The sequence below is a fragment of the Pseudorasbora parva genome, chromosome 9 (assembly GCF_024679245.1).
Source record: "Pseudorasbora parva isolate DD20220531a chromosome 9, ASM2467924v1, whole genome shotgun sequence".
NCBI lineage: Eukaryota > Metazoa > Chordata > Actinopteri > Cypriniformes > Gobionidae > Pseudorasbora > Pseudorasbora parva.
In genome coordinates, this window is record NC_090180.1 from 7,042,009 (window position 1) to 7,057,024 (window position 15,016).

At 37.2% G+C, this 15,016-nt stretch overlaps 1 protein-coding gene across 1 annotated transcript in view; it reads right to left on the reverse strand.

Moving 5' to 3' along the window:
• Positions 1-3,604: 3,604 nt before the first annotated feature.
• cdh10a (cadherin 10, type 2a (T2-cadherin)) overlaps positions 3,605-15,016 on the reverse strand; it is a 28,284-nt gene continuing 16,872 nt past the window's right edge. The window contains exons 5-12 of the mRNA XM_067453682.1: positions 12,080-12,247; positions 10,906-11,093; positions 10,573-10,826; positions 8,226-8,362; positions 7,958-8,079; positions 7,713-7,821; positions 7,273-7,524; positions 3,605-4,454 (exon numbers count right to left, since the gene is read on the reverse strand). Of these exons, the coding sequence (XP_067309783.1) occupies positions 3,964-4,454; positions 7,273-7,524; positions 7,713-7,821; positions 7,958-8,079; positions 8,226-8,362; positions 10,573-10,826; positions 10,906-11,093; positions 12,080-12,247 (1,721 nt within the window). The 3' untranslated portion in view covers positions 3,605-3,963. The remainder of the gene's footprint in view (positions 4,455-7,272; positions 7,525-7,712; positions 7,822-7,957; positions 8,080-8,225; positions 8,363-10,572; positions 10,827-10,905; positions 11,094-12,079; positions 12,248-15,016) is intronic.

Below are 15,016 nucleotides of genomic sequence, written 5' to 3' on the forward strand. Positions count from 1 at the left end.
ACTGGCTTCATTAATGTTGGTATTCGCTGCATTGAGTAGCAGATCATTTGCATGAAGTGAATCTTTTATCTACTTTGTTGTGTTGTTGGACAGTATCATCCTGTCACTGATGCTTTTGCTGCCGGAAACCATCAGGTCTCATTGAAAGTTAACGAGTTCTGGTCACTTGGTTGCTGCAGATCGATGCCAATGTGAACTCTGCTTTAGACTCTGGTAACCTGAGGTCCTTTAGGTTCATATCCTGGAAAAGGGACATGAACTGATTAGTTGTAATGCTGTGGTTTTCCATTACCATGACCTTTTGTTTATTGTTGAGTAAAGATACTATAAGAAAGGAAAAAAAAAGCTTGATCGTGCAAATCAGAGACTGCAGTTCCAGGACAGAAATTCTAGAGACCCTATGTATGTTACAGCTTATCCAATTTTATAGGACTTACTATTTAATACATGTTTATTATTTATTTAATTAATTTATGTAATTTACTTTACATAACCCTCTTGAAATGTTTTACCTAATAAGTTTCATTACCCCTATAATCTGGGTATTTTCTGAGTACACTTTCTGTGTATGCGGAACATTTCTTTATCATTAGCTGCAGAATGCAGAATGTGAGAACGACTTAAAGTGCAGTAAACAGTGTTTGAATTCTATGAATTAAAATGTGATAATAAATACCAATTTACAACATCAAGTAGTTTAATTAGCTGTTTTTGCACAGATAAATAACTGATGTAGAAGAAATGGCTAGGTGGTGCTGTTACAATATATATATATATATATATATATATATATATATATATATATATATATATATATATATATATATATATATATATATATATATATATATATATATATATATATATATATATATATATATATATATATATATATATATATATATCTGCCTCCTACAAAGGAGATCCTAAAACTGCAACCTCCAGCATTGCAGGATTATATTATAGCAAACCACGGATGTGCAAAGTTGAGTCTTATTTCAAAGATTACTCCTGTAGGTTGCAATTGTTGGCTGCAGATGTCATTGAGGCTGTCTCATTTAAAAAAGTAACATTATATTGAAAAGTTAAAAAGAAATGACAATAATTTACACCTCATGCAGCATAACAGGCAACTTTATAATGATTACTTTTCTTAAATGACATATGAGGCTGACAAATGCGACCTCAAGAAGGCACAGCCTTCGAAATGAGCCACAGCTACAGTTACATATGCTTTTCAGGAAACACGATTTAGTCAGTTTCTTAAACAAAGTCTTTAACGATATTTAAGTATGTTACAACTTTGAATGGGAAACACGCACCAGATCTTTAAAATTTCTTTTATTTCTGGATATCCTAGAAGATTAAATTTACCATAGCAATGCAGAAATGTAATTATTTAACCTATGCATGATTCTACTTCAAAATGAAGTTTGATTATTGGAACAGAATGATATTGTGCACAATGGTTCTTTGATAAACCATCACAAATAATATGAAATAATATTTGATAAAAAGAGATCTCACTGTGTTCTAAGTTGGCTGTAGACACAGAACAAAAGCATTTGTGAAGCCAAAGTTGACCAACAACAGAATTATTACACAACAATAGCACTTGGCATTGAACATATGTCCTTTAGACAATGCAGAAACTGTTAAGCTTCCACTGGAAATATTCAAATGAATTCTCACAGCTAAGATCCAGTTCAGGGCAATCTTGACTTTGGCAGGTCACAATGAAAAAAAAAAAAAAACATTTTTCTTCAGAAGAACCCCTACAGTGAACCCCCGCTTGTCTATTTCCCAGCAAAAAGCCTCCATTATCTGTTAATCTGTTCTTGGCTTTTGAGAGTAATAGAGATATCGACCTAAACAAAAAGTTTTAGAAAAGAAAGTAAGGCAACCAGAAGTGCATTCATATTTTTTATTAAAATATATACTTAAAAAATGTGGATATAAAACACTTTGACAACATTCATTCACACAAGCTCGGTGTGCTGCAGCATTCTTTGTGACACTTCTATTTGATTTCAGTGTAATCTGCAGTTTTGCAAATTAAGCAAACTTCACACAAGCAAATTAAGTTGAATTGAACTACATCTCATACAGATATAGAAATACTCCCCTGTTTCTCTGTAAGCTTTCAGTGCTGTAATGATAATGCAGCAATTATGTTTCAACAAGGGAGCACTTCACAAGATATGTAGAGAGGCCGAGTCTGTGGTTTTTCTCCTCTCACATTCAAATGTAGCCAGTATAACTGAAATCCCTCTATGTAAAGTCCTGTTAAATAAACAGTTCACCCAAAATGAACATTCTGTCATCATTTACTTACCCTTACATCGTTCAAAACCTGTACGAGTGTTTTTCTTTTGTGGAAAACAAATTCTTAAGACTGCCTTGATTGCTCTATTTCGTACAATCACAGTGAATGAGAACTGAAGATTTCAAGGTTTAAAAAAGTAAGGAAGAATCCATACAACTTGTGTGCGATAGTCCAAGGCTTCTAAAGTCATAGAATAGCACTGTGTGAGATATACACAAAAATGTAAAGATTATTCGCCAATAATCGTTCCTTCATTGAGCCAGTGTAGATTGTGGGGAACTTATCAACCCAAATTGTGAATGAATAATTTAAAAACAATGTAAATATAATCAGCCAATTCATTGAAAAGATCAGACTGATTTGAGTTCTTAAAGACTGATTAAAATTATCCTCATACAAATGATTTCATAATAGATGAAATACAGTCGAAGCACTTTTATATTTTAATAATGTTTTTGCATCTTTTTTGAAGCTTGAAAGCTTTAGTTCCCGTTATTTGTAACTGCATAAAAAAATCTTTTAACAAAGAATGCAAGCCACGAGGGTTAATGATTCAACTAATCCTTTAAAAACATCAAATTGAAAAATAAATGCATTTGTAGAACTTCAATATATCCGTTTCGTTTTTTCGCCAGTTACTTTTCTCTTGATGTCATGGAATCATGAAGCATGGCATTGTAGCACAAAGTGATTTGTTATGCTGAATTCCTGGATACGCCACCATCGTCAAAGGATGGCCCTGTCCCAAATGGCACACTTCATGTGCACTTGCGCTCTTGTGGACCTATAATGGATGTCCATTAATTCCACAAAACCGTAGGGTGTGCTGTTTGTCGTTTTAGGTTTTAGAAAGGTGTTTGAGAGTGTCCCCTTTGCGGCCGTTTTGCGTTCTCAATGCACACTTGCTGAGCCTGCACTAAAGGCCCTGTCCCAAATGGCACACTTCATATGCACTTTCGGTCTCGTGGACTTAAAATAGCGGCCATGTGCACGTATCCGTTAAGTCAATGACACTGTGGGATGTCCCCTACCCGCGCGGCAACTTTGCAGTCGGTATGTGCCCTCGATGCGCTCTTTTTCTGAACTTGCACTGGACAAAGCTCCGCAGCAGACTTCTTCCCGACAGACAAAGTTACTTTTTAAATGCAAACTCATAGGAAGACCGTGAGTGTTTAGGGTGCCATTTGGAACATGCCTAAAGCAAGCTAGTCTACCCAAGCTAGTCTAGACAAAGCAGCATTAAGGTGTAACTTGGAGGAAGATCGCAAGGGCTTAGGGTTCTCTTTGGGACAGGGCCAAAGAGAAACAGGGAAGAGTTCATTACAATCTGTCATAAGACGAAGGCAGTCTTATCGCTGTCCATGTTTTTAAAGTCACAAAATCATCTATTGTTTTTGCTCCTCCGTCAAGTTTTTTTTTTCTTTTTTTTTTCTGCTAGCAAACAAAAAACAAAATCACCATCTCTTCTCTTAACACAAAATCACCTTACCACAACACTGTCCACAATTTTTTTTTTAAATCCATCATAAAAGTGAAATTCAGCTTGTGTCGGTAGAAAACCAAAGAAAAAAGACTTCATATCTGAAGTATGTTGATGTTTTTTCTTTCAGAGAATATGAATGTCACTGAATGGCAGCCTAGTTGGCAACTCCCGTATCCTTTCCAATGTACATGTCAGCAAGTTTTTTAAACTGCGGCCCCCAGTTAGAGAGGTAATCATATTCATGGTCTCCCTCAGTCACGGAGGACTCCAGAGAGCTCAGTGACTCAGCGATTGATCCATTGCCCTCATAAGCATAAGTGGCGAGAGAGTCGTAGGGAGGTGCGAAAGGGTCTGTATCATTTTCCTGCAGTCTGCTAATAATGAAGTCTCTGACATCCGCGCACTCCTTCATGGGCGAAGGTCTGTGATAGGGAAACAGCATCTCAGGAATGATGTCGCGCCGCAGTTTGTTGCTTTCGATCACCTCTGGGTGGCGCAGTGTGCCGATGTCAAAAGCTTGAGTGTCCTCCTCGCCACCCCCTTCGTCATTGTAGCTGACTACGTTATCCCTGACATCCTCTTTAGAGATGATCAGCGGTTCCTTCCTCCTCTGCTTCTTCAGAGCTGAGAACAGCACCACAATCACTGGAAAAGAGTGAACAGATATGCCTTGGTTAATGTTATTATTGTTATAGTTGGCATGAAATTAAAATTCTCCATATCCATATCTAAATGCTGCACAATCTTATTGTGAATGAATCAAACTATGCATATGTTTTTTTGTCTTGTTTGTTTGTTATATAGTCATAACTGGATTGTCTGGAGAAATTACAGATTTTTCTCTGACGATGCATGCTGAATGAGCGTTTAGTTAACTGCAAGCTCGCGCTCAATCCATTCAACAACCAATCAACACTCAGATGTACGTCACAATACAGAAAAAAAGATCCGTGACAACTTTCGTTACCATTATTGGGGGTAACGCACTAGTAACGTGACCTTCATAATCAGATTACTAATTAACGAGTAAAGGAACGCATAAAATGTGCAACCAAATATCTGAGTTACTATTTCAAATAAGTAATGCAAGTTACTTTGTTTTCCCATTTATTGACTGACATCTCTCTTGTTCCCTTGTTGAGAGAAATTGTGAGTAAAGTGCAGCGGTGTTGTGTGCGCTGTGTAAGCATGATGGTTATTGTAGTTCTAGAACAGGAGTATCCAATCCTGCTCATGGAGTGCCAACATTCTGCAGATTGAACATTGTAAAAACAGTCCGTAAAAATAGGGCACAATGTACAGTATAAATATGAAGGAATTTTCTGTATTGTTTTTTACAGGTGTTTTACCTGTAATTACACATTGCATTAGTTTGTGTTTTAAGGGTTAACAGAAATTTATGTAAAATTACTAGATAATGTACTGGCAGAAGATTACCAGTACATTTTCCATTTACATTTTTTACAGTGTAGCCTCAACAAGCTCCAACCATAGACCGTAAAAAAAACACCAACACCCTTACCTGGAATTTGTTTGGTAATCCTGAAGACCTTGGTAAGATGATTCAGGTTTTTAATTAGGGTCCAAGCTAAACTCTGTAGAACAGTGGCCCTCCAAGAACAGGTTTGGACACCCCTTTTCTAGACTTAATGTGAACATGCATTTACTCATCTAATTTGCACAAAAACAGATTCAGTATTCCTTAAAGCATGCACTATGTAATCTTTCCATCTGCTAGAGGGTGCCTATTCAAAAACAAAAATCATAGTTTGATCACAGAACCTTGGGACGTGGTCTTCACCAAAAAGCCTGTGAAAAAGAATCGGGATAGAACTTATTAACGTAACTGTAGTACTGTATGTAGCAGAGCAGGACCGAATGTTGTGGGAGCTGAGCAAGGTTGCGGCCTGCTGGAACGATATTTTTTTAGTTGCCAGCGTTATTTCCGCTGCTCTGTTTATCATATTAGATACAATGATTATGACGTTACTCTGTGTGTTCGCTCAGCAGTGTGTAACAAATGTCACAGCAGCCGCTAAGAGTAAAGCATTTCTGCCAAATAAAAACCTCCCGAAACCGAGGGTAATGCAGATATGACGCAATTGACAGGCGAATCACTTAGTGATTGAATCACTTAGTATGCTCAGATGTCCCGGCTCCTTGGTTAAAATAGCAATTTTCTCACAATTTACAAATAGTTGGAAACATTTGGGATATTGTAAGAACTCAAATGAACAAAATATATAACACCGGCCTAGTGGTTTTTGGATATTTTACTGCAAAAATACTACATTTTGCACCTTAAAAATAAATAAAACAGTGAAATGCAATAATTAAATATGTTATTTACAAATAAACCATATGCATTTCATCTCACTTTATTAACCAATGTCTTTTGCTGCTGACCAAAAAATGACATCACATTTATGTTGGACTTTCTTCTCCTGTGGAAAATTCTTCTGCAATCCAAAAGGGCAGCATACCTGAAAGGTTTGAGTTGCGCCCCATACAGTAAAGGTGGGAATTTGCATTTCCTTCAGCCTGAGGCTTATTCATTTCACTTTTGGTATGAAAAGGCCTTTACATTTAGCCTGGTCCAACCAGACTCTCGTACATTTCACTTGTACAGAGAGTCTGGCCACTTTCCATTGACAAGCGCTAACCACTCAGCCCAGAGCCACTCTGGATCTGCCATAACAGATGATGTTTAAGTTGAAAATGGAGTGAATACTCCATTTGAGAATACATTCTATGGGGTGGTACTTCCACCTACTTCTAGTGTGACGTTTTCGACGTGATCACGCAATCCTTGGCATGTTGCAGAGCAGCGGAATATGACCAATTTAGGTTAAAAAGTACATCCGTTTTTTTATTTTATTTGAAAATGACCAATCGTTTCACTAGATAAGACCGTCTGAAGCCCTTTGAAACTGCTTTGATTTGGACCTTTAACATTTTGGTTGCCATTATGATGGGGAGAAAACTCCTGGAATGTTTTCCTCAAAAAATTTAATTTATTTTTGACTGAAGAAAGAAAGAAAGAAAGAAAGAAAGAAAGAAAGAAAGAAAGAAAGAAAGAAAGAAAGAAAGAAAGAAAGAAAGAAAGAAAGAAAGAAAGAAAGAAAGAAAGAAAGAAAGAAAGAAAGAAAGAAACATCTTGGATGAGATTAGTGTGAGTAAAATGTTGGGAAATTTTCAATTTGAAGTAAACAATTCCTTTAACATCGGTAAGCATTTTTAAAAGAATGCAGTTAGCACATTATCTTTGGCAGCCGTAAAATACTACAACCAAAATGATAAAATACTCCAAAAACTGACACTAAAAAAACTTTATTTAATGGTAAACAAGATCTATAAAAGGTTGCAACTATAAACTATAAAACTATAAAAGGTTGCAATGTGAATAATAGGACTAGGACTTTTGCTAAGAAGGATACAGTGAGGTCGGTGGGTATGAACTCACTAAGAAGGATAAGGATGCAGAGAAGTATGGCCACTAGCGCCCCAGTGCTGAGGCCAGCAGAGAGCAGCAACGCATCGACACTGCAGGAACGCATGTTGCCGGTGGCGTCACAGCTGCACACACGAATGGTCAACGTGCTGGTGCTGCTCTGGATGGGGTAGTCGCTGTCGGAGATAACCACTGGCAGATAGTAGACACTCATTTCACGCCTGTTAAATCCACTTCTTCTGGTCAGGATTCTGGCTGTGTTATCTTTGGGAGAGGTGGGGGTTAAGAGAACATTCAAACAGTCAGAGCTAGAGATATTATCTCATGCTGAGTCAGACAACAGGAAAAATAAAGCTGTTTTTGTTAGAGCCAAAAGAGAAAAAACTAAAAGATTAAACATGCTTTTTCCCATAAGCTTCGAGGTTTAAACGTCAAAGGAAATATTTATTCACCTTCATTATCAAAGATGGTGAAGTTTGGATTCAACGAACTCAAGCTGAATACAAATTTGTGACCCACAAGAGGATCGTCTGTGTCGATGGCACTGATAGTCTGTATGAGCTGGAATGGTAGACATGTTTTTGAAAATGCAGAATAATATGTTGTTTTCAACCATTTGATTTTATATTGTAAGCATTCATAATTTTATGAAGCCTTTATGGTCATACAGTCAAAGGCAAATATGAAGTATAAATACCTGCCCAGCTTTGACATTCTCACACACAAATGTCTCATAAATCATGGCAAACTCTGGCGCATTGTCATTCACATCCAAAACTTTTATCAAGACGGGAACACGGCTTCTTTGATGAGGGTTATCTGATGAGAGTATCACAGTGTAAAATAGCCAGGAAAGATATTTTCATACTTATTTAGGTTTAAAAAATTGCTTTGCCTGGTGCCACATCATATATATATGCGGTGTCACCATGCGACGCTATTTCATTATGTATGTATTTACTTACTCATCTCACTGGCCAGGACTGAGATGTTGTGCCACTTTGACACTTCCCTGTCAAGAGATTTAAGAATCGTGATGGATCCATTCTTGGGGTCGATGTGGTAGAGTCTCTCTGGGTCTGTGTGGTGATCTATTGCATATCTATGGGCAGGTTTAAGAAAGAAATAAAAAATTATTTGAATAGGCACTTAATATATATATTATATTATAATATATATATATATATATATATATATATATATATATATATATATATATATATATATATATATATATATATATATATATATATTTCATGCATACTGAGCTTTTTACACTGTTAAAGACTTGGATTCCCATCCTAAACATAGACAAAGTTTCAAAAACTAATGTTGGAGGTTTGATGGAGTATTTCTGAGTCAAAAATACTCCTTCCGGTCACAAGTTTCGAAGAGTTTTTTTTTGAGTATGGCTCGGCTTGACGTTAATAGAGCGGAAGGTCCTTGTATGGGCCGTACGGTCTCTTCTCCTATTAGGGTGCGCGTGCGTGACTAGAGCGAGAGAGGAAATGCACGCCCATAAACACTCCGCACCGCGCTCCACTTTATTCCTACGGGTGACATCAAGCGACTTCAACGCTTCAGCACAGCATTCCGGGAAGGCAGCGCTGCATTTGAACCGATTTGAACGCAGAAATGACGGGAAGCTTCACAATATCGCTTTAGTCGCATCGCAAAGTGGATCTCCACCGTTCACTGCTGTCAGCACTTTACCAAATAATACCAAAGAATTGTGATTTTGATGGAGAGGTCCCAGCGAATTAAGGGTTCGGTCCTGCTTTGGAAGCAGCCGGTGAGTAAAACTGCTTCAAATGTCTCTGCTGTTGGCTATCGTCGCGTGAGTAAACATCAGTAAATGACATGATCGCGTGCATAGTCATTCAAATGCACTAACGGACTCCATTGTTGTTCTATGTATAACGTTACACTAGTCTGACGTGCAAAACCGTTTTGCTTGCTACTGCTAAGGTTTAGTCGCATACAATAGTCCATAAACCGAATCATGTCCTCATAAACTGCGAGTAAACACACACAAATGTTGACAGGCCACTAAATACAGTCCATACCACAGAGACGGACGTCCTGCTGTTGCTGTTTCTCCTGTTCAATTTATTTCAGCCTCTGAATGATTCTGGATCATATATCTATTAGCAGAGATCAATAGCCATGAGTTTCTCCACGCTTGAGGACGTCACCGCTTTGCGCGCTCGTCATTCTTTATCTCCGCCCACTCGATACGCCTCCAGACGCTCGTTTTTTTTCCGGAAAGACTCGGTACAGCCTATATTTCTTTTATAAATATAATAAAACTAAAGACTTTTCGGAGATATGAAGGATGCATACTACTCTATAGGTACTCAAGATTGACATGAGATTGACTGAAACTGAGTGTTTCACCCCCCCCCCCCCCCCTTTAAGTAAAGATCATAATCCATAAAGATATTTTGTGAATGTTCTACTTCTACTATATATATATTTCCAATAGCAATTGTAACTTTTCATCTCACAATGTTCACAGTTTTATTGTTAACCTTCTCATACTTTTGTTTTATTTTTTTACCTTGAGAGTATTTTTAAGTTTTCATAATTTAAAAACAGTAGTTTGCAATGCTTAAACACTATCCTGTACTGTTCATACATATTAAACTATACTGTATATTAAAAACCAAAATAAACTTACTGGGGCAAATTCACCAAACAACTGCACCACATTTTGCATTATATTTCAGTGCAAAAACCTGCATCTCATTTGCTAACCACCCACAATCCATTTTCACCATGCACTATCTGCATGTTTAGTACCATGGCATGTGTATTTAAATTGTCATTCGTTTCACTGCACACAAATCTTTTCTATGTAAATTAGGCTTATATACCAAAAGTCAGCACTATTGCTGTGTGTGTTCATTTTCTAGATATCTTGGTAGCAGTAATTCATCAAATGATAATTATATACAAATAAATTGTTTGGATATATTTTTGCAGTTGAGTGCATTTGTGTAATTTTAAAAAGTAATTCGATTCAGGCAGTAGAGCAATGCAGCTCCAGGGTATGTCAGATTCCGGTAATGTGCTTTACCTTCCACAACCTAGAGCAGAATCAGCCTGCAGGACAGGGAATTGCAGCATGCAAATTGCATTCAACAATTTTTTTAGGGTGTGTCTGAGCCGTTGTCTGATTTGCATAATTTATTTAACGATTCGTGTGCAGTGCTGACAGTGTGCGCAAATAAACTACTGCCAGCAGGTGCAAACCACTTTGGTGAATTCCCTGCAGTAAGTGTTGAATTATTAAATATTTCAATTGCTCACTGGATTGGGTAATCTGTGGCATCAGGGTCCCAGGCTGTAATAGTTCCAATTGCTGTTCCTTTTGGCGTGTCCTCATTGACCTCAAAGACATACTGTGGCTTGCTGAAGATAGGAGGCTCATCCACATCTTTGGCTGTGACCTTGACGATGGCTGTGTCTGAGAATGGGCCCAGATGAAAGAAGTTGGGGTCCTGGTGTGTGTTAGTCACCTCCACTTTCACAGTGTACACACGCTTGCTTTCATAGTCCAGTTTCTGGATGAAGAGTGGTTGTACATATTTTCACAGCGTTATCAATCATAGCACATTCATAAATATTGACACAGGTTTTTACCTTTTTGACAACGATAACACCCTCTTGGGATAGCTCATCTGTTATTATATCGAGATATTCTTTGCCGTCTCCTTCTACAATTCTGTATTTCATTTCAGCATTTTCTCCCTCGTCACCATCATTGGCTTTGATCCGGCCCACAGTTGTTCCAATTTCTGCTGACTCATAAGTGCTTAGGTGGTAAGAACCTTGAAAAGGAAAGAGGTTCTATTAATTTCCATATGCAGTATTTTTTGCTTATTTTATTCTTAATTTTAGGCTTTCACAGCCTTTAAAGTCAATATTGACCCTAACTACTTCATGACTACAGTGTCTGTTTTTCTTAAAGCAACAATGTGTGATTTTTTTCCTCATCCAGCGGATATTAGTTTCTGTTCCTCTCAATTGGAATTTTGTTTGAACTCCTACGGTGGCCCATTTAGTCCAAGATTAACATGATCCCCCTCTTCACATTCGACACGGTGCCATCGAGTGTTAAAACGCGAAAGGCAAAGCTTGAATTTACGGGTATGTCCCTCTTTGGCTAATGTACTTTCAAGATGGAGGGCAACATGGCGACCGGCATTCAAACCCCTCACCTGTATGTATTTTCAATGGCACATTATAAACTTACGAGAATACTTTATTACTTGAAAGAAGTAAATATACATTAATGAGCACATATATTTTTGAAAGAACTAAGTGTTTTTAGCTAAGAATAAACTAAGTTACACAGTGTAGCTTTAAGACAAACATGATCCTCATTTTAACAATAACTTGTTCTTCTTCTAAAATGAATTTTGTATTTTTTGCCACCTGTTAAATATACTATCTTACCCAGCCGGATCTCACGGAAAATGCGTATAAATAGCCCCACTACCCTAAACCTACCCAAGAGACCGTGTCATATATACGCCATAAAGTGCGTATCATATGCACGTGAAAAACAGTGTATTATATGCACGTGAAAAACAGCGTATCATATGCACGCCAAAATTAGTTTCGGTGTATACATTCCACGACATTGCACACTCGTGATCGATTGTGTGATCGGGATGATCTTACCTGGAAACATATAAATACAAATCACTGTTCAGGAAGCACAATACATCAGAAAATCTATTCAAACAGTAGATAGGTTAAATGCTCTTTGACTTTAAAAAAAAAGTAACTTACACATAAATTAGAGACTTACTGTAAGCAAAACGTGGTGGGCTGTCATTAACATCTGTAAGGGTAATGTTGACCATGGTGGTTCCAGACAGACCACCCATCTGTCCTGCCATGTCCTTGGCTTGAATAACCACCTGATACTCCTTCCGAACTTCCCGGTCCATATTGGAAAGTGCTATTCTGACAATTCCTGCAATGAAAACAATGATTAACCCTCAAGCATGAAGACGATGTAAATGTAAAATGTGCATATTTATATTATAGGTCAGGGGTCTTCAACTAAAGTTGCTTGGGATCCAGTAAATGAACCCTCCTCACCGGCCAACGTCCGGACAATTATACCTAAAAACATGAATTTATGTTTTTTTGCCAGACTAAAGAAATTAGTGTAGATTAAAAAAATGTCTTCATTGAACAAAATATAATATGTTCTCATATAGATAAACATGTATTTTCATAATGTTAAAGCAAACATAGGTAATCCTTCACAAAATTTCCTAATTTTGAGGTTGTTCTGTTTAAGCTGCTTTGGTACAAAATATTTTCAAATTCAACCAGTAACCATGTCCGAAAAAATATGATGAATGAAAAAAATACCTTCATCTCTATATCTGCACTGAAAATACATTCATTTCAACATTAGTAGAAACTAAAGTGCTTTTTCTGCTGAACTGAGATAAACAGTAACAAACTGAGATTAACTAACGAACGAACGAACGAACGAACGAACGAACTAACTAACTAACTAACTAACTAACTAACTAACTAACTAACTAACTAACTAACTAACTAACTAACTAACTAACTAACTAACTAACTAACTAACTAACTCAATGTATCTAATATTCAACACTATAATATTCAACACTCTCTCTGTGCTCCAAATTTCACTGGTAAAAAATCATTAGCAATATCATCCAGAAACACAAACAGGCAAAAATAAAGTGCCACCAGTGTTGGGAAAATTAAAAAGTGCAAGAAACATTTTATCTCTTTATTTCACCTGTTCCTTTAAATCCAGAAAAACGTAAATAACCTCAAATAACATTTCAAAAGGGCTGAGTTGACCTTAAAGACAGAATGGAAGCATAAACATTTCTGATTCCAAAATAACAAAAAAAAAAAAAAAAAAAAAAATGCAAACATTGCCTGAAGTTAAGTGGGAGAAATTGGCTCATTTATTTTCTGCGCCCTTACCTCAGACTACTGAGGATAAAAGTGTGTTCAAAATGTGTATGGCTGAATCCGAAATTGCCCCCTAACCCTAAATAGGGCATTATTTGAAGGGACAGCCATTTGTAGTGGTGTCCGAAACCACAGTGGACATGTTTGAGCCGATGTACACGATGTCCAACTTCACACACTTGTTTTCATTCACTCCTTTTCATTCACTCCTTCAAGTGAGCTGTAATAGTGGACTAACGTAGTTAATAGTGAATGAGGGTTTAGGGGTCGATGTCGGATTTAGCCTCTGTTTTCGCGCGCAGCTTTCTGTTCTCACTGCATGCGACTGCGTGTCTGAACGTAGCAACAGTGAGCATAGTAACGTAGCCTAACTGTCATCGCAACCGTGGCAACATAGGAAAAACGGTTCTATGGAGCTGCCTGATATAAATGTGATTATTTTTTAATTTTTTTAAATCGCGTTTGGCATTTATTTATTTCATTACGTCAAAAGGCTTCTCGGTCCGGGTGGATGCATCTCGCGGTCTGGATCCGCCAGTTGGCGACTCCTGTTGTAGGTGCACTATGTAGGAGTTTTGCAGTAAAATACCCAAAAACCACCAGGTCAGTGTTTTGTATCTCTGCAAGATTCAGTGATTCAGATTTCACTTTGCACAACTGCTAGAAAAGTTATAACTGTCAGACAGGTTTCTCATGTCACATCTACAGGAGCTGGTCATATAGAATATCATCAAAAAGTTGATTTATTTCACTAATTCTATTCAAAAAGTGAAAGTTGTTTATATTATATTCATGCATTACACACAGACTGGTATACTTTAAATGTTTATTTATTTTGAATTTAATTATTACAACTAAGGCATCTAAGGAAAATCCCAAATTCAGTATTTCAGAAAATTAGAATATTAATACCAATACAAAGAAAGGATTTTTAGAAATCCAGCAGATGACATGGCACCGCAAACCATCATCACTGACTGTGGAAACTTTACACTGGACCTCAAGCAACATGGATTGTTGACTCTGAGACCCTGATTTCCAGATAACAACTTTGGGCCACTCAGCAGTAGTCCTTTTTGTCTTTAGCGCCCAGGCGAGTCACTTCTGACACTGTCTGTTGACACAAGGAATGCGACACCTGAAACCCATGTCTTGCATAAGCCTGTGCGTAGTGGTTCTTGAAGCACTGACTTAAGCTGCAGTCCAATCTTTATGAATCTCCCCCACATTTTTGAATGAGTTTTGTTTCACAATCCTCTCCAGTGTGCTGTTATCCCTATTGCTTGTACACTTTTTTTTTTCTACCCCGTATTTTCCTCTCCCTTGCCTCTCTATTATTGGCTTGGACACAGAGCTCTGTGAACAGCCAGCCTCTTTTGCAATGACCTTTTGTGTCTTGCCCTCCTTGAGCAAGGTGTCAATTGTCATCTTTTGGACAACTGTCAAGTAAGCAGTATTCTCTATGATTGTGTACCCTACAGAACTAGACTTAGAGAGCATTTAAAGGCCTTTGCAGGTGTTTTGAGTTAATTAGCTGATTCGAGTGTGGCACCAGATGTCTTCAATATTGAACCTTTTCACTATATTCTAATTTTCTGAGATACTGGATTTGGGATTTTCCATAGTTGTCAGTTATAATCATAAAAATTAAAGGAAATAAACATTTTAAATATATATCGGTCTGTGTGTAATGAATAAATATAATATACAAGTTTCACTTTTTGAACAGAAATAGTGAAATAAACTTTTTGATGATATTCTAATTATATGACCA